Below are 20,549 nucleotides of genomic sequence, written 5' to 3' on the forward strand. Positions count from 1 at the left end.
GTGGTACTGACCATCCCCTTTGAGAGGTGAAGAGGCAGCGTCCTGCCCATCATGTCCAAGCTGACCCAGCTGTCCTTGCTGTCCTTCTTGCACCGCTGCAATGTTCTTACTGTTCTCTGGTTTCCCACTGGTCCTGTTCAGGTTCTTGTTGAGCCCGTCAGAAAATTCCTGTTCCTGCAGCGGCGTGTCCACAGACTCCATGGTGACATCGGAACCAGCAGTAGACACGGGTGTGGCAGAGGCGGACCCACCTCCGACTGCTGACCCGGGACTCGTTCCGACGGACACTCCATCATGAGGAGATGGGAGAGAGTTAGCACTGTGTGTAGATGTGGGGGTGTTTGATATAGAGGTACCACCCTGAGAGGACATGGGGGTGTTGGATTTGGATGCTCCACTTTTGGAGACACTTCCCTGGTTGGCTGGAGTACTGGACTTGGAGCCACCTCGGTTTGCACCCGACAATTCATCCTTAAGATGGAGAAAGAGAAGAGGAGAGAGATGTGACCAAGACCATCAAAAAAAATCAAGATACCATCACTCCTTTCCTCACATTTCAAGTAAACTAAAAAAGAAGAAATGGGTGTCAAAGTTGTAGTTTGATAAAAAGAATCTTAATTCAAGGTCCACTTACCCAAGTTCCATACCATAGGTCACATGATGAAATCAGAGCAAATTCAATTGTAAGCTCAGGAAAAAAAGCTTGTAAGTTTACCTTGAGTTATGATTCTTCAAACTACATTAGCACATACATCTAGTACTTTTATTCTGTTTAAATAAAATGAAGCCAGAAATATTAGACATTAAGACCATGCAGCTAAAAACAGACACAAACGTGAATCAAACCACAACATGCAACCGGGACACTCCATCTTTCACAAATCATATCCATTCTGGCAATCTACAACGTCACAACTCATAAACAGCCTGAACATATGCATGTAAATCCTGAAAACTATAAGAAGCAGATGTTATGACTTGTTATAGCAGTAAAAGCCCAGGTGAAACTAATTTAGGCTCACTTGCATCAGCAGTCCCAGTAAGCCACTAGCTCACCTAAATGGAACGTAGTCTTTTCAATGTTATCAGTTACACATGTGCTTTTCCTGCTATCACTAGCCAAAATGTCTGCTGTGAAAAAGGTCAAACGATTAGTTCTGCTGCTAAAAAAACAACTTTGGGGCCAGCTAAAGATATACAAAGGGACCAGCATCATGCTGTTATTGGCAGTATGTTAGCATCAGTATATTTAATCATTTAATCACACTACAGAAAAAAGTCTGCACAGCTACTGAACTAGATGACTTTGGCAGATGCTGTGGTTAGTTTCTCCATGAGACAGGTCTACCTGTTCCTGATCAGCCTCCTGATTGGGCAAATTCTCCTGCGAACTTTCACCTTCCTCTCTGATTGGGGAGAACTGTTCCTCAGACTGAGGGACATTAAAGACCTTGCTCATTAATATTTCCACACATTCATTAAAATTGAACCAAACCAAGGGGGTATGTAATATGCAATAAGATATACAAGGATGTTGCAAAAAAAAAGAGCAGGAAAAAATATTTTCCACCCAACTGATCTGACTCTGTCCAAGAAAACAAAAACAAAGCCGTAGTCGTGGTTTCCTCTGATACACAAGGTGACCTGCTTGGCTTTGTGTGCAGATGAGTGAAAATGAACTGGATTTAGAGCACCAATCAAACACTCAGGTTTCATCGGCTCTTAGCAGCCCTTTGTGGCGTGCAGAATTTCTAACCCTGTATTGTTTTGATCCGTTAATACCAGTGGCTTCAGTCCTATAAATAGTATAGTGCCTAATGGAAAAGAATCAATGAGGAGGACAACAACAAAGCATCTCTGGGTCACCTTGAAAACAGATGAGGAGGGGGGTTGCAACACTTTATTAACACAGAGGAGACTTTAAAGCTTTCACAGACACTGAATATTAGAGACTTCAACTTTCTGCATATTGTTTTCTCTAAAATGTTTCCCCACCTATGTGTCTCTCTCTGCACTGATGGGAGTATTTTCTTTCACCTCTCATCTTCATGCTGGTGTCACTTTATTGTTGCTATAGTAGCACTGGGCAGCCAATAGGGTGAAAGCTCCTCTCCGCTGCTACACTGATGATAATGGCTCTTCCCTAACCCTCCAAAAAACAGTCACACGCAAACACACGCGCATGCGCACACGCACACGCACGCACGCACGCACGCACGCACACACACACACACACACACACACACACACACACACACACACACACACACACACACACACACACACACACACACACACACCACACACACACACACACACACCACACACACACACACACACACACACACACACACACACACACACACACACACACACACACACACACACACACACACACACACACACACACACACACACACACACACACACACACACACAGGTTGAGGAATAAACTGTAAATCTTTGGAAAATGTCAAGTCAGAGGACAAAACACAAAGGCACTGCTGTGTATCTGTACCGGGGTTGCCTGGTAAGACTCAGTGTGTGAAAAGCTGAGTGAGAAAGATGTACTGCAACACCTTTGTTGTACTCCAGGACTGTGAGGTGTGTAAAAGGAGTTTAAGAATTATCAACCACCTTGGCTGCCAGCTATGAAACACAAGTCCTCACACAGGGTCAAAATGAAGGTTACCAAAACTCAAACTACTGCTCAAGTCTTACCATTTCCATCTGACCTCGTACTAGTGTAATAACGGCAAATGAATACTTATTAGGCGGTCATTAATATTCATGATGTAGCCTTGCTTGCAGCATGGTTTCCAACAGCAACAATGTGAAGACACTCTGTCCTTTCCACCCTCCCTTGAGGTTAAAGGCAGGCCCCAGAATGGTACCATTTCCTCTGCTTGCTGGGCTCCACGCCACCCCGTTACACACACACCCTCCCTCCCTCCCTCCCTCACGCATGCACACACACACACACACACACACACACACACACACACCCCCACACCCACACACACACACACACACCCACCCACACACAGCCACACAGCCACACACACAGGCTGCTAAAAATTCTGGACACACTGAACAATCCTTTCTCTCCGAATAGAAATGTACTCTTTCTTTGGTGTTTGCTGGCATTGAGTGTTTGCATTTTGTTTCCACAACCTCTTTTAAGTGAACTGGGGATGATGTCACCACCACTCTGGTCCGTGGGAAGCTCTACAAGCCAACTTCAGACAGTAACTTTACACTTTACAACTAGTAGTGATTAAGGAAGTATTTCTTTTATAGTCATTCAGAGCAGGAACCATTTATGTGAGTCTGTGTTAACGGTGTGTAATACCTTGAGGCTGGTGTTGGAACGTGGGTGGCTAAGGTTGTTGAATCTCCATGGCTCAGAAGGGGTGTCCACGGGTTCCCTCTGGAGGTCAGGGGTCATGCCGTCAGTCCCAGGAAGTTGGAATATGCCCATGGAGATGGGACGCTCCTTCCTGGATACAAAGGGAAGGGAAAGGGAAAAAGAGCAATTGAAGAAAAGGAATAAACAAGTGTCTGAGAGATTCGCTCTTACATAATTAGAGTCTACAGCCATCCTAGCAGCTCTGGGAGCTTGTAACTCAGGCACATCAGTGTTTTTTTTTAATACCATGTTCACTGTCTTATTTTCGAGTTTTAGCGTGCTAACATGAACAACAGCACTGAACACAAAGTAGAGCTGAGGCTAATGGCTATGTCATTACTTTTGCAGCTATTTAGTCATAAACTAAAGTGTATTTGATGGCTCTAACTGAAAAGTTATTACAATGTATCCTGAGGAAAATATAAATGTGTGTACTTAATGTCATGGCAATCGTTCCAATAGTGTGACATTTTACTTGATGGCACTAGAGCACATCATTTTGTGCCAATCCATTTCGTAGAGATAGAGATATTTCACTGGATAAGTGAAGACTTTGAACTGCTGGTGGCGCTAACGTGGATCAACAACGTCATTAAGATTCATCCTGTGGGTAAAATGCGTATTTGTACAGAATTCTATAGCAATCCATCCAATAATTATTGAGATATTTTAATAGTGCTAGACTGTCCAACCTCTGACAAACAGACATCGTTCCCCCTAGAGCTACACTGCTGGTGTGCAAATATTCCTTTGGTAGTAAGAGACCATAATCAGTCCCAACAACAACAACATGGTGCAAGAACATGTGATTCATACTGGGTAATAAAAGGAGCACAGTACAGGATATATTGTATACTACATAAACCACGTTGGACATGTTCTCATCAGTTTAAATGCTTTGACGCTCTCTCTCTATGCTGTCATTAGGTTCCTACAGAGAACGCGCCATTTGGTAGAACAGGCTATAGTGTGAAGTGATGAATAAAGTACTTCACCAAGCCTAAGTCACTTACATGACAGAATATATACATTTCATTTGCTTTTGCTAAATTAAATGGTCGGGTTTTCTCAGCCAGCATTTTTCATTTTTTCAGAGCAGTGGAAGCATAATGTAATCAGTTAGAAGTCTGAGTCAAGACTTTTAAGAGACAGCTGCTGTAGCGAAGACCCCCCTGAGACGGTTTAGCACTGAAGTGGTGGGAAGAGAAATAAAGCTGGTTGCCTCATAAACTCCATTACCTCCCACCTATTAGCTCAGGCAATAACACACATCCATTTGTATCCGTCTCTATGATGGAGATGTATTCTGCCATGTGAGTATTTTTAGGAGGTCATGGGGGATACTTCACACAGAGGTAGGGCACTAAGCGGCCCGCTCTTGCATGGAGGTGTTCCTATTCAAACTTACATTTGACAACAACTCTGAGCACTGAAAGACCAATAATATGCAACTGCACACTCCACTATATCAGGACAGGCACACACCAGTGGCTACATTTCTCACTCCAGTGCAGGGACTAGTGTGAAAAAGAAATATTGTACAGTCAGTGCGAGTAGAACAATAGCTGCCACGGTGAAAAGAGCAGCCGGCAGGCAGCGATGAAAAGCAGCAGCCCAAAAACAATGGACACAGCCACCATATTGAGAGGAAGAGGTCACATGCAGGCCACTGATGGTGACCAATGCTGCCTTTTGTTATCCACACTGAGGGGTGAGGAAAAATCACATGCTCACTATCAGTTCTCCACTGCAGTTTTATCTTAAAAACATTTTAAAAAACTAAATAATGAGAATAATCATAAACTGCTATAAACTCTGGTGAAATTGAAATGTCTAAAGGTGGTGTAGTCTTCCAGGTATGACTCTGCCATTTTTCCCATCTCTCTCTTGACCTACTTTTAGTTTGCAGTCTCATAGTCTGTCTGTAACACACCCACATGGCAGCAACCGCTGCGACTGCATGGCTACAAACTGGCAGCGGCTACAAACACAGATAACAGCAGGGAAAATACATTACGATAACGTACACACACATACATGTTATACCTGTTAGGTCTGGGTAAGGAGGGTAAGGAAGGCAGGGCAGGTAAGCCGCCGGTAGAGACAGAGTAGTGAACCAGCAGCAGCACTGACAGAGAGACCAGTACGGCAGAGTTGATGACCACCGCTCCCCCTACAAAGCCAAAAACAAACAGCAGCATACACCCGGGGCTCATGGCCCCCCCAGATCATGGCCCAGTACCTCAACAGGGACCAGGAGGTTTAGGGGGGTACAGACGATGACAGGGCTCACTGTAGCACCAAATTCACCTTGGCAGACCTCTGATTGGACAATAAATACATGTACATTTGAGGTCAAAGATGCTGTATCCTTGCAGCTGGGAGTCAGCAGTAGAGCAGCTCTGTATACTGCAGCCCAACTGTGAGGCAGACAGAGAGTGGGAGCAGGTCAGAGGCAGAACACTCTACCAGCAGCAGCCACAACAACAGTAATCCTGGTGGCTTTAGCAGCAGTGATCGATTAAAGCAGAGCAGCAGACAGCAGAGCGGCAGATCATCCACAGAGAGCAGGGAGAGGCTGTTGGCAGCAGCTCCTCTCCCCCAGTGTCTTCCTCTGGCGGGTGATTCTGTTCTCCTTCCTCCTTCTCTCTTCCTATGATCTGCCGAGATGCAACGCGGCTGCCGCTGTGCAGTCTAGAACACTCTGACGCTCTCCCTCTCTCACTCTGATAGCACCCACCAACCCTCCCCTCTCTGTTTCTCCCCATCTCCCTCTCCCTTTTGGATGCTGAGGCAGCTCGTTCCATATGCCTCTTCTCAGGCTGCAGCTTACTGGCTGCAAAATGGGGAGACTGATCAAAAAGTGTGTGTGTGTGTGTGTGTGTGTGTGTGTGTGCATGCGTGAGGGAGGGATGGCAGTGTGCTTGCATTAACTGGAGGGATAGTGGATTGCTAGGAAATACAGGAGGCTTCCTGCATGCAAAGATACAGTCCATGGTACATTAAAGTACAGTGACATTCTATTAAACACTAGTCACACCTCTTGGACTTGTTTTATAGTTTTACAACTGTAAATCACAGTGGATGTAATTGGTAAATACCAACAGCTGTTTTTGGCAACAAGTCTGCAGATACACACTAACCATAGATACAGTAACATAGATACCTTATTGGTATGCCACCAATATACGTCTACACGGTTGCCATATTGTGGAGGTCAAGATCTGCTAGTTATTAATACTGAGAGATGCAGACTTCACCACAAAATCTGGCTTAATTCATAAACATGAGCAACTGAAAGTAATACTGGTTACTTGCAGGAATAGCCAAGACTTCCACTGGGACATGCAGGCTCCAATCTATGAATAGGCATCAATATTAACATCAAGTGTAAATTATTTACATTTTTAGCCTTTGTCAGTATCTCTAAAACTCCAGGTTTCTATACATATTACACTGTTATAAAGCAACCTGGTTGTTTTTATGAAATGTGAAATTTATCTACAGGAACAAAAGAGAATTCATTTTTCTTGTCCTGTTAGACATTCATTTGTATCACATGTTGATATTTTATGAACCAGCTCACATGTACTACCATACATGTATTTGTTGTTTTCATTCTGTATTTCGGACAAAGTGCTGGTCTGACTAGCAGTGTTTGTTTGTTTGTTATCTGTGCCTGTTCTGAATATTTGCCTGCAGCATTTTCCCTGAGTAACTGAATTAATTTCTCCAAGTAATCACTATCACGTTCAGTTTCTCACATTTATAACAAGCCAAATAAAAGAAAATCGGTTTAGAATTAAGAAGGTTACAGTTGATTCTGTAGTTAAGTCTGCAGCTCTCAGTATTGATAACTAGCGGATCTTGACCTCCTCAATATGGCGACCATGCAGACACTGTCAAATTGTGAACACGGTATCTATGTTTCTCTATCTATGACACTAATGCTAACATGCCTACAATGACAATGCTAACATGCTGATGCTGATTTTAACAGGTATAATGTTTACCACGTTTAGCAGGGCCTGATGGGAAAATGTTATTAGTGTTCCAAGTATTTGGTTCAAAAACTAAAGTATTAAGATGTTGACCTTATGATGGCGCTAGAGGAAAAGTCAGGGAATCACCACGGTGACCAGTGGTACCATGACTGTCTCTGCGAAGTTGCATGCCAATCCATTCAATAGTTAGCAGATATTTCAGTGTGGACCAAAGTGGTGAACTAGTGAGGGAGGCCACCAAGATGGCAATGAAAGAGCTACAGGGTCTAACAACTGAGATCAGAGACCTTGTCAATGTAACAATTGTTGCTCTGGTGTTTGACCACAGTGGCAGAGAAAAAGCCACAAATGAAGAAAAAAAAAAAACATTACATCTACGTGAGTGTTTACCATGGGGCAAGTGGAAGAAGGTTTTATAGTCAGATAAGACCATGAAGCCTTTAACCAAACACTGCACCTTAACAGAAACAAACCTGCCCCAATAGGAAGTGTGGTGAGTGCTTCTCTGCTGATGACGGTAGACCACAACACGAATCAATCAAAATACTGACATATCGTGGAAGAAACAAATTAAACAGGATGAACACTAATGCTTGCAGACACGTAGGGCTGAATATAAAACAATTACTAACCTAGCCTCCTGTCTCTCTGCAGCAGGCATAATCTGCTCTGCAAGTGAGCAATCAGCCACAAAGCTCATCATCCCATCCAAGTAGATTAATCTGACAACAGTCAAACTACAGCCCTGATTTACACAACATCCATCCTCTAGCTGTCCCCTGAAACTCCACTTTAATTCCTTCCAGCTGTTCATAAAGGACAGTCTCCCTTCCATACATTGTCTCTTCGTGTCATTCTCTCGTAACATTCATTTTTCCCTACAAACACCTGATACCTCCGCATTGTGCACAGTTCTCTTTTTTGCATTTAGCTGAAGCTGCTTTCAAGTTCCTCTCCTTTTCCTGCACTCGTTCTTTGCTCAGTTTCTCTGCTGAGACAGGTACTCTGACCTATTTCTGTCTCCTTCCTGTAGGGAAGATATATGTGTGTGGGAGTAGAGCTTGCAGTGGTTAAACCTGCTCCAATAGAGCGTTGCTGACTGAATCATTCATACAGTGGACAACCAATCCATCTTGTCAAGTCCTGAAATCCAATTTATTTATTTAGCAATAAATTCTACTAATAACAGGGTGAGTCTAATGGCAGGGAGAGATATTTGTACTAGAAATTGACCATTTATTTCAAGTATTTCCCTGCAGTAAGTGTCAGTATCTTAAAACGAGAGCAGAATATCACTCATGGAATAAAAACCCCACCTTCAAACTGTCCACCGGCTGATTTTTGTCCAAAGAAAATATCCTGATACTGATTACATTATGTTTTTTTATTTAAGGTATTTACTTGGTTTACTAAACAGTGTATATGTATGTTATTTTATTATTGTTATTATCTACCTTATTTTGGGTAGCTCCGTATGGACAGAGGTAGGTGGAGTGGGAGGATGGTTCCTCGGGAGGATACATTTGTACACATCTTCATGTGCAGAAAAAAATAAATGCCAAGTGCAGGTAAAAATCTGAACGGATAAGATATTCAAAGAGAACAAAGGTTTAAGACCAGAGCTGCTGCTATGTGGCCGCCACTTTACCATTTTAAGTCTATGTGTCTATAGGACTGACAAAATATGTAGGTTTGGGTGAACATGGTGACTATGTTGATTGTTCATTCTAAATAATCTAAATAAACACAGTATGAAGAGAGAAAGAACACTTGTGTGGTTGGGTTGTCTCACCGTGTTCTGGCTGATGTGCCTGCATCTGAGGGCTCTGGTGCCGTCACTGGGTGCTGGTGTTTGGTTCGCTCCAGGTGCTCCATATAGCTGTGGATCATCTGGAAGGTACATAACACGCAGAGAGTCAAGGCATTGTATCGTTTTGTATTACATGTTTTATGTGCTGTATTAAAATATACCCTTGCATTTTATGTACTCCAGCCTGTACTATTAAAAGGAATATTAAAAGATATGACCATGTTGCTACAAAACTAAAGGGTATTTGATTGTTACTGTCACCAGAACTCCTACCATCTTACACAGTTATTATCATGGTCAACATATGAAGTGTACTGAGTCCAGGCACAGCTGTGACAGTCAGACTCACAATAATGATGAAGCTGTACCAACAGTGTGTTGGTGACAGCTCTTATAAGACTTTCATCTTCTCTATTCAACGTTAGTCAGATCAGCAGTTGGCTGCTGAAGCACCTGTTAGTGATGCATAATGAATAACAGACCAAAGGCTCCGCAGAAGCACATTTCATGTATGTATACTTCATGTTTTAATATCATCTCCAACTCTATTACACTCTTCAGTACTTTGTTTTTCTATCACTCACAGGTCAGATGTTACATTCTCACTTTCCTCAACCTTTTACTGTGTTTTGTTAACCCGTTAATGAAATTCCTCTTCTCTTTCATTGATATTCATTTTTCTGTAAATACTGTACGTTAAATAGGGAGGCAACAAATGACTTGTTATCAATTAACTGTAATTAATAAATCCATTAATAAATATCAATTAATGATTGATGAACTTAAGCAAACATATTTTTATCCCAGACCAGCTTACCTCTGTGTGCCTCTGATGAAGGGCATTATACTCCTTCTTGAGCTCTGCTTCTCTCTCCTCAAATCTGCTAACTGGATGAAAAAGAAAAACAATGATCAGAAACAGCCAACAAACACTGTATCAAGATTGACTGACAACAAGGAGCTTTGCCTGAAAATTCCACTTGTCCTATATAAAATAACTAATGTCATTTCATACATTCTTTGAATGTGGATCAGACTGCTCGACTGATGCATGTCTCACCCAGTGGGAAATCAACTATTTCTACCTCACATTTCGGATCTTGTAATTCTGTGGCAGTGAATGTGGTGGTAGAGTAGTTGCTGCAGTAACTTCTCAGAGCCAGAAGAGGGCCACCATGCATCAACAAAGCCCTCCTGAGACAAGACACCGAGCAGAAAGTCTGCATACAGTGAGAGTATTTCACCTCTCTGATCCCCGCTATGAAATCAAACTCTTCATGATACACAACAATAATGATGTAAACACCTACATCTATGTAAAAAGACACCGCAGCTCCTTGGGTCTCTGATTACAGTGGTCTAATATAACGCTGCTGTATTTTAATGTACGTGGTTTGTAATAATAAAAGTCAAAGTAAGCTCAAGGCAAAGACTGACAGTGTCTCCTTTAAAACTTAAGATAGTAGTAAAAACCATGTACAAGTCAAAGACTACACTTTTCATGTTTACCATTTAACCAAAAGGAGGAAAAAAATGTTATGAAGAATCCACACACCTATCTACAGATCAACCATCAGCCTCAGTCATCCTCCAGTCAGCAACAACAGTAATCCATTTTTTATGGTGGCTCTAAGGTGCCATTAGTTTGTAGTCAAAACAGCCCGACAGCCATAGTGTTTGTTTTCAGATGCCAGCCAAGCAAAATGCCCTCTCTCAGAAGGTTGATAGTGACACTAAAACGTCCCCTGTAAATCCGTAACGTGTCCGTGCGCTAAGCGACTCATTCACAGGACCTTTCGCGCTCCATGCTTTGCAACACCGGTTGTAAATCAGAAATAGCAGCTTTCTCAGGTGTTCAACCAGGCTCAAGTACACAATTTAGAGATATTCAACACCTACGTGATCAGCCACAGTTCAGACAGCAGCTGCGTGCAGTGATGTTAACTGTGATTCAGTGTGGTTATGAGGGGCCTGATAGAGGAACTAGTGGTTAAAGAGAGGAGAAGAAATAACCTAGGTTAGATACAGAGGTGTGCAGAATAAGAGGAACTGAACTTGAAGGAAAGCCCCACATGAAAAGCTTGAATCTGTCCTACTAAAAGAACTGATCTTCTCATCAATATCAAAGTAAAACATACTTAAGATACTATTTAAGGAATAATTTGAGAGCCAAGAGCCAAAGGTGACCCAAATATATTCAGTTTACTGTGATATACAAAAAAAAAAAAGGCAGCAAATCCTCCCATGTTCCCATTTCAGCTTAAGCTAAAACCTGAGAAATTGTTGCATCATTTTACTATTTTTGCTTGATAAAGATCTGAAATAATTGATCAAATACCAAGACCAAAATAGTTGCTAATTATTTTGTTGATCATTTCAGTTCTAGTCTCAAATTCGAGTCACTTTTCACCCCTGCCCATCCCCTTGAATTCTACATTGTAAGCCATCCAATAGAGTCAAAATGACATTAAAATAAAAAAGAAAGTAATGAAATTGTACATTAATGAACATTAATGAACATAAAATGAATTTGACAGTGTTGTTTACATTCATCAAAGTGTCCTCTGGTTTATACAGTTAGACTGTGTGTGTGTTCCACTGACGTGATCAAACACAGATTCATGATCCAGAACATACTGCTGCCAATCCGGTCCACAAACATAATTACAGACAAATGAAACTCACAAACAGAGAAAAGGGGAAGTGTCACATCGAAAGAAATAAAAATAAATTTGCTGAGAGCTCTCAAATTTTTCCTTAGAATGAACGAGGCCTATGTTGCGGTCCTGCGGCGGAACAAACAAACAGTCACACATGCTGTCAACAACAGTGCAGTCATGCACACATCATGAGGGTTTCTTCTGATGCCCTGGAAAGACTAGCACAATCTTCTTCAGGAAGACCCCACTGCCCTTTACATTTACAATCACTGCCTGCTTGAGAAAAAGATATAATGATTTGTTTCTTTTTATATGACTATTTTAGACATTCTTTTTATCTAGAAACACAGAATGCTACTAAATAAACATTTTGTTTTCCAGATTAAAAAAAACACAAGCAGGTCAAGGCCTCAGCTTCCTAAAATGCTTGTGTACTCTCGGCTTAACCCTTTTGGGCTTGGACCATGTTTGGTCTATTCTATATTACAGCTCATTTAGCAGACATGGCAGGCAAACACGCATAGTATGTTACTAATGGCCTTTACTCAGTGGGGACATGGGAGTCCATCTGCCCTCTGGCACATCAGGCTAACAAACAGTCACAAGACCTGCAAACTGTCGATGCTGCTCACAGGGTCTCTGCCTTGTGTGTGTGTGTGTGTGTGTGTGTGTGTGTGTGTGTGTGTGTGTGTGCGTGTGTGTGTGTGTGTATCGGACTTTCCAATAATAGAGCTGGTACAGTGAAACCTGTGTCTGTGACAGATGCAGTACAGTGCAGTGGACTTACTCTGATCTGCATAGTTTCTAGTTTTTAGCTCTAGCTGACGTGTGTGTGACTCCAACTTCACCAGTCGACACTGGAGATCCTTCTTCTCGCCATCCTGGGTGTCTTCAAAGGCGATGTACCTCTGCAGATAAACAGAGAACATAGAGAGAAAGAACAGAGCATGAATTATCAGAGTGCTGAAAGAACACGACGACTGTAAACTTGTGAAATTCCCAGTGAGGGATTGATTACATGTTTTGTTTATGGCAACAGGAGACAAATGTCACACATGCATGTGGCAGCCAGTTCCTCTTAGCCAGTCTGACCTCACAATCATCACCATCTATGACATCAGACCCTTTTTAGTATGCATGGGAACAAGGTAGGGCTGAAATGGAGATGTTGTGGACTAAATCCTGCATTTGTGTGTGTTTATAACAGTAGGAAATAGAGCATACAGTATCTGCCTTCTGTCCATTGTGAAAGTCATCTAACCGCTCTGCACAACAGCTGCACAGCGCCAGCTTCCTCAGCACAAAAAAAAAAATAACTACCAACGGATACAGCGACAGCCTTTCTGTTGATATCAGTGCCAAGGTTGTTTTTTTCAATCTTCACACCAGCCGTAGTCACTACCCTCATCCCTTCTCTCAGGGGATCTTAGAGTAAGAACTGTTTTCATAGCAGGAGAAACAGGAGAAACTATCACACAGGACAGTGGGTGCACTCTGACCATCATCAACAATAAATCATAATGATGATACGAATAAATCAGGGGTCAGAGACCGAATGGACATTTGGGGCTTTGACCCAGCTTCCCAAACTGTCCCCAGCCACTAACCCACCGTTCTGCCCAAAACTAATCCATTTTAATGCTGGGTTAACCACTGCTCCCTGATGGCAATTTACACTTTGTTTGTGAATACAGAGTAGATTAGATGAAACTTTAATGAGCTCTGAAGGGAAGCAGGTCTCTGAGGGGACAAATAGCAAGATATAGTGAAGAGAAACGAAAAAAAGAAAAGTCAACGTGGGTACCTTAACCTGAAGACACTGTTGAAGCACAGAGCACACTGAGGCGAAAGAGAAAATGAATGAATTAATGTAAGCATGCTAACATGCTCACAATGACAATGTTAACCTGCTGAGGTATACATTTTTTAATTAGCACTAAAACTCAAAAGTTGTTCAGGTACTTGGTCATAAACCAACGTATCACACAACTTGAAATTTTGACCTGATGACGGCACTCAAAACAGTCAGGGGGTCACCAAAGTTAATACAATTCATCCTGATGGGAACATCAACGTCTGCACCACTGACATATATAAAGATGGACAACGTTACTCCGAATAGGGCTCAGCTGTCAATCATGATGAGAAACCCTTCTTTTTTCATAGCATCAAATGACTAAAAACCAAACTTATCAGTAAAATAAACACGTGAAGCATGACATCAGCATGACATCAGCATGACAAAAACTACATAAAATGACAGAATGACATCTGACGTGTACTTCTTTAGTTCAGGCCATGTCCCATCTGCTAACGTGCAGGGGCCGGGGTTCATGACCAATACTGCAGCCAGCTACCAAGGGGCCATCGATATGTTTTGGCTTCCCTTTTGGAGAGCAGTCATGTCCTCCATATTTTCATTGCATTCCAATTATTTGCATACTACAGGCTTGTAGCAGAACTTACTGAGACAAAAAAGAATGGAAATCTCTTTTTTACTTATAGGAAGACACGTCCCATTTCCCAGATATGTGCACCGATGTATCTATCAGCTGACTTTTCGAGCAGCAGAAGACTGACAAATTGTTTTGACAAGAAAATGTGAATGGCTAAGAGCCCTGAAATCTAATAATAAGAATTATACATGTTTTTGTTGCTCTCTTGGTTGGCTGCCCTTGTTGTTGGGAGCCCATCTATTGATACCTCAGCTGATCAGCTGAGTCAGGTGTCCGATAACAGGCACAGACTTTGCCATGCCTGTAAACATGGCAGTCTTGTGATGTGGGTTCTCACTGTGGATAAGAGGCACTGTGGTCGGCCCTGGGCAAAGGGTGGGTGTCATCTGTAAGGAGATGAGGATCACCTGAGCGCCCTGTTACAAGCAGCCTCTTTTTTTATACGCACGTCACATTGAGACTGGAGGTGTCTAACAAAGGTTTCTTCAGGATGCTTTTGTGAACTCTCCCTTCAAAAAAAGAAGCCTGTTTTTATTCTTTGTTAAAACACAATTCATTCATTGATGGGCTCAGATGTTTTTCTCTGCCTCAGGGCTCTCCAAACTATTTCAGTGTAGAACACTTGGTTTGTCATTAATCATCTTTGAATGTCCTCTTTATTAGTGGCGTCTAAAGAATACAAATAATTGAACAGATTGCACCTTGTTGTGAAATTTGAGTTAGTTTGCATGAATGGCTGTGATGTGCACTTAAAAATAAGGGTGGGGGTAGGTGTTATCTGGGCTTGGGTAGACTTACAGAGGGCCCAGTGGGGTCTGGAAAGCCCAGGGAGCATCTTAAGAACTGAGGTATTGGTAGTAATTCAGCATTTTCCATGTAAATCTGCTAAGAGCATTAACATAGCACTGGGCTAGACTACAGACGGCAGGGTACATAGTAGGGGGTGCCCCCTAATCTGCAGCTGTAAATAACTACAACACGAAGACAAGCTACATAGTTACAGGCCTCCGTTTCAGATCATTTTAACTGCTGAAAGAAAAAATATGAGAAAAATGCAGGATTCTCCTTGGATTTATTTGAAATATCACCATTAGAGACTTAGCAAACTGAATGGATGACACATACCGACAGCCTGTCCTACTCTATCAACACATTCATGAGGACAACTCCCAACATCTTCCTCTCTCACCCTGCTGCTCATCATATGACCCAGGAAGGAGGCTTGTGCGTATGACAGCGCTCCAGAGAATGAGTGTCCCAGCGTTTTTAACATGCACTCTTCCCCCTACGCTGTATGGATAATGCTCCCTTTGTCCCTGAGTCCCAACACACACTTACACACAAACACATGTGGCTCCGACACAAGTGCGGGAACACCAACACAGACAGGAGCTCCACTGTATTGGCACTCCATTGACAGAGAGTGAAATTAACTCCTTTTAGTGTTTTTGGCTGCGGGTTGCTACTGGGACGTTTGGCAAAACTGGGCCTTGGTCATCAGATACAATAAACTGAATGAAGAACTACATCAGAGTGTGTAGTAGGCTTACTTCATTATAATGACATGGTTAACAATATGGGTGTTTCAAACCATGCAACCATTTTTGGCAAGAAAACAAGCTGAGCATACTGAAATCAAGTGACTTGCACTGAGTGATTAGCCAGAGGCTGTACATTTTATCACGACACTCGCTGCTGCTGATAAACATACTGACAGCTCTCAGTGCTATAATGCTGATGGTTAGCAGGTATGACGTTTACCGTGTTTCCATCTTAGTATAGCATGTTAGATTGCTAACATTAACTAACTAGCACTAAACACCAAGGACAGCTGAGGCCAATTGGAATGTTTTACAGGCATAAGACCATAAAACCACAGAAAGGTGCACGATACTTATTGGGGCCGATAAATTATTGGTCAATAATGGGACATTTATATTATTATGTATTATTCCCATTCCCCCCAAAAATATTGTGCATCTATAAAACAAAGTTCTGGATAAATAATATATTGACCTAATGATGGGGGTACATGAAAAGTTGTTACAGTTCACCCTGAGGGGGAACATCAATGTCAAATTTTTTCGAAATGCACTCAATACATTTCACTTAAAACCACAAATGTCAACCTCATTCTGGCATAAGGATCACCAAAATCATTAGGATTCATCATCTGGGAACCACAAATGTCTGTCAATTCCAATCCATCCAGCAGATGTTGAGACATTTTACCAGATAAATGATTTTTTACCTACTGGTGGAACAAGAGGGGATTATCAAAGTCATGAGGGTTCATCCTGTGGGAACCATGGATACCTGTACCAAATTTCATGGCAATCCCTCTGATACTTGTTTACATATTTCACAAAGACACCACAAATGTCAACCTCATGGTGGCGCTACAAGAAAAGCCAGGGGACCACCAAAAGTCTGGAGGATTCATCCACTGGAAACCATGACTGTCTGTCCAAAATCTCATGGCACCTCATCCAAAAGTTCCTGAGATATTTCATTCTGGACCGAAGTAGTGCACTAACCAACCAACCGACTGTGCCACCCCTGAAGCGCCGCTGCTAGCACGGCTCTTCTCTCTTTCTGATCCTTGAGCCACCACTTTGTTCATGTCAGTCACCTTGCTCTAGCTCTCAATAGATTTCATATTAATGATCCATGATGATCAATCAGCTGGTATTACATGCCACACAGACTGGGGTCTTTGCAGGTCAGCAGACAACCCGGACTGGACCAAAGAACTGAGGGAAGTGCTGTTTTTCCCCAAGAATTTCCTGCCTTGCCTTTTCCTCTCCTTTGCTGAGACAAACTACTAAGAGGAGGTATTCCTCTGGGCTTGGAGCAGCGAAAAGCAGGACTTGGCTCGTACAATGGGTTTGTTTGGTAAGACTAATCTGCTTCTTTGATTCTTGAGTGACTTGTTGCCCAAATGAGCAGCTTAGTAACTGAGTCTGTGCCAGGCTACTCATTTGCCTCTGTTGAGCAGGCAGTTGCTTTGGTGTTGGGGACACTTTGCATTTAAACAGTCTAAGTGTGTTATCAAATTTTTACATTGTGTGACAGCTGAAGCATATGAAATGCAACTGGTGTCAACAGCGGTCATAATAAATGAGGGAGATGTGGAAAGGCAGTGCAAGGTTGTGTGTATGTTTGTGTGTCTCTCTACTTGTGGGTGCACACTAGGGGTGGGAGAAAAATCTGATTCTTAGATCATTCTTGCTTGAACGATTACGTCTTGATGCAAGAAAGTAAATAACCAAATTCTCCAAAACCTCCACATGGGCAAGTGCGAGAGGCATGCACATTCCCTACAACTGGATGGTAGAACACGTTCTAAGCTAGGCTAACAGTTAGCTGCTGAGTTTTGGTGAAGATGACCAAGCTTGAGCAACAGAAGACGGATACAATCTGACTGGCATCCCCAGGGATTTTTGGTTCTTTGCTATGATGAGAAATATGTTGTAACCTTCTAGTTGACACATATCTTCAATTTGTCACTACTTCTAATAAAAATAAATAATAGAAGGAAATTAATCTTTTTATTTTAATTATGGATCAATACAAATACACGTAGCAAGTAGTTAAACTGAGAAAAAATAAATCATAAATAGAAATCAAAACTTTTGATACATTGAGAAGCATCAATAATTGTTATATAATACCATCATAACCATAGGGATCAGAATCGAATCATGAGGTGCTTATTAATTCCCACAACTAATGCTCACACAGACGTTTTGCTATAAAACAATAGACTGTACAGGTGTCTACAGAAAAAAAAAAGAAAAATCACCATCACCTGTCACCTTAAAATCAAAACTGAGTTTTACATTTTCCATGAGTTATCTTTAGTAAACTCCCAACATCTGCTAGTTCTTTCCTGACATAAATCGCCTGGTGCACAATGTTAAGCTTCTGGCTGGGGTAAAAGTGACTTCTTGCAGATAAACAGACAGACCAGGCAGTATGCATATGCAACAGTAGCCACTGTGACGAATAAAGCGCTACCATATACACTGTTAATGAGTGCTACCTATAGAAAGTCAAACTTCAACAGCACATGCAAGGAAAAATTATACTGCTGTAGATACAATTCGATCAGCAAACAGCCTCTCAGAAGTCCAGCGTTTAGCAGTGTTCCAACTGTAACACGGTTTGACTTCAGTTAAAATATGCATACTTTTTTCCATTTACTTCAATAAAGTTTAGTTTTAACATGACCTTTATAGATTACCAATTTAAACCATTATTAAAATAAAAAGCAAACACTTCACATGCCCTCTGCCATCACTGCCCTCAACAAACTGTAGCAATAACATGAATGGACTTGAGCTTGTGACAGTATTGTGTTCCCTGTAGCTATGTTTGACTGATGTATTGTTCTTATGTGTGTACAGGCTGTTAAAACAAACTTCCAATTGTCTGGAGGACAATACATTATTTATCTATCTATATTCCCTTAATCCTTAGAATCACATGCTTGGTCAGATTTTTAAGCTTGTTTTATTCTTTGACCAGATATTTCCTCATCTAAATCAGTAAATGTGGGTCAATCAAAAACAGTGCTGTTTCAGTATTAGTACCAAAACACTGATAAATAAATAGTCATATAAGCCATTTTTATCCTAGCCTATATTTAAGCCACAAGCAAATCTGGGTATTACGGCCATTTTTGGTGACCACCCCTATTCATTAACCCCATCCTGGTGCAGTCATGACTTCCTGTGGTCATAAATGCCACATCCTGAATTGTGATTGTTCATTCAAGTTCCCAAACTGACACATACAGAGGCTGACCTCTCCTATAGAGAGGAAGTAGAGTCAAAGGACGAGACCCATGACATCATCTGAGCATATTACTGATCACACCAACATGGAAGCTGACTGGCTGCGCGAAGAGTTATACAGGGGATGAGGTATTTTACACACTGCAGCCAGAGGGAACAAAACAAATGTAAACCCCATAGCATACCAATGGAAAATCCTGTGTGCACAGGTCTATCTAAAAGCTTTAGCAACATGTTACGACATGACATAAATTATTAACACACTCCTTTGTGACCTGTTGCGTTTGTCATTCAACATTTATCTGTCAAGTCAAATGTCAACAACTGGGATAAATACAAGAGTGGCAAAAACTGCACATGTACACATCGTACTGTGATCTCCCAACCCCAACTCACATATTAAATTCATAACTTTTAATGAATTACTTAACTTTTCATTTTTTGTGTTATCTTCATGTTTCAGTAAGTTTTGGTTTATAATATTTCAATCCTTTTTCCAGTATAAACCATGTTGGACACCACTAAATGCATAAAGGCTGGGAAAATAATAAACCAGATTAAGTGCTAAGCCCTGCAGTGGTTCACGGTTGTTAAAGATGCTTCAGTGAGGGGCTGCTTGTGTGTATATAATGCCCAAACATGAGGACCAGCGAGGATTAAAAAGGGGACATGCTGTGGGTTTGAGCTTTAAAAGTACCAAAACACACCTAAATGCAGGGTTCAGCATTAATGTTGTGTTTCACTTGCTCGGTTGGTCAAGTGGGTCAGAATTCCACTTACCCACAGTCTATTTTTATTTGCCCTTACACAGATTGTTTTATTCATTAGTGGTTAACAAATAACAACAAAGGCTAAAGTTGTTTTTTTAAATAACCATGTTTTAGGTGTTTGGGGAAAATGTGCAATACAGAGTTGGAGTCTCGCCCAAATCCTTCAACGGTACCCAACAAGACCCCTGTTTCCAGCATCATTGAAATGCTCGCTTCAGCTCATACCCGCCGCCATTTTCCCAATCGTTACTGCACATGTGCAACACCCAGCAGAGATGAGAAGAAAGCGAAATGGCACGCCTTTTAGCTACTTCCATCAACCGCTCCAGAAGAAACTATGTGGTTAGTTCTGTTTTACCACTTGCCAGATCAGGTAGGTGAGTTACTAGATTTACTAGCCTGATGTAGCATTTTAATTCACCCGGACAATCCTTAACGTTGAGCCATGTACTAAATGACATTCATTGAAAAATCCTTTTGGCCAATATATGTATTAAAATATCAATATTGTGGCACAAACCATTGGGATTAAAAAGATAACAGGACAATTATAAATTGTATATTGTTATGTAGATTTATTTTGTTTAACTTTTATTTCTGTTAGTATTAGTTAGCTTTTAATGTGCAGTTAAGTTTTAGTT

General features: G+C 41.6%; 1 protein-coding gene across 7 annotated transcripts in view; it reads right to left on the reverse strand.

Annotated features, from left to right (window-relative positions):
- Positions 1–20,549, reverse strand: part of spag9b (sperm associated antigen 9b) — a 38,108-nt gene that overhangs the window by 14,928 nt on the left and 2,631 nt on the right. For 3 of the 7 annotated variants that reach the window (XM_051416708.1, XM_051416707.1, XM_051416709.1), the window contains exons 2-7: positions 12,671–12,791; positions 10,041–10,111; positions 9,206–9,303; positions 3,353–3,500; positions 1,349–1,432; positions 12–471 (exon numbers count right to left, since the gene is read on the reverse strand). In XM_051416708.1, the coding sequence (XP_051272668.1) occupies positions 12–471; positions 1,349–1,432; positions 3,353–3,500; positions 9,206–9,303; positions 10,041–10,111; positions 12,671–12,791 (982 nt within the window). Of the gene's footprint in view, positions 1–11; positions 472–1,348; positions 1,433–3,352; positions 3,501–5,455; positions 6,241–9,205; positions 9,304–10,040; positions 10,112–12,670; positions 12,792–20,549 lie in introns of those variants that run through there. The other 4 variants (XM_051416710.1, XM_051416711.1, XM_051416712.1 and 1 more) reach the window with 3 other exon arrangements.

This window comes from Dicentrarchus labrax, unplaced genomic scaffold (genome assembly GCF_905237075.1).
Source record: "Dicentrarchus labrax unplaced genomic scaffold, dlabrax2021, whole genome shotgun sequence".
Lineage (NCBI taxonomy): Eukaryota > Metazoa > Chordata > Actinopteri > Moronidae > Dicentrarchus > Dicentrarchus labrax.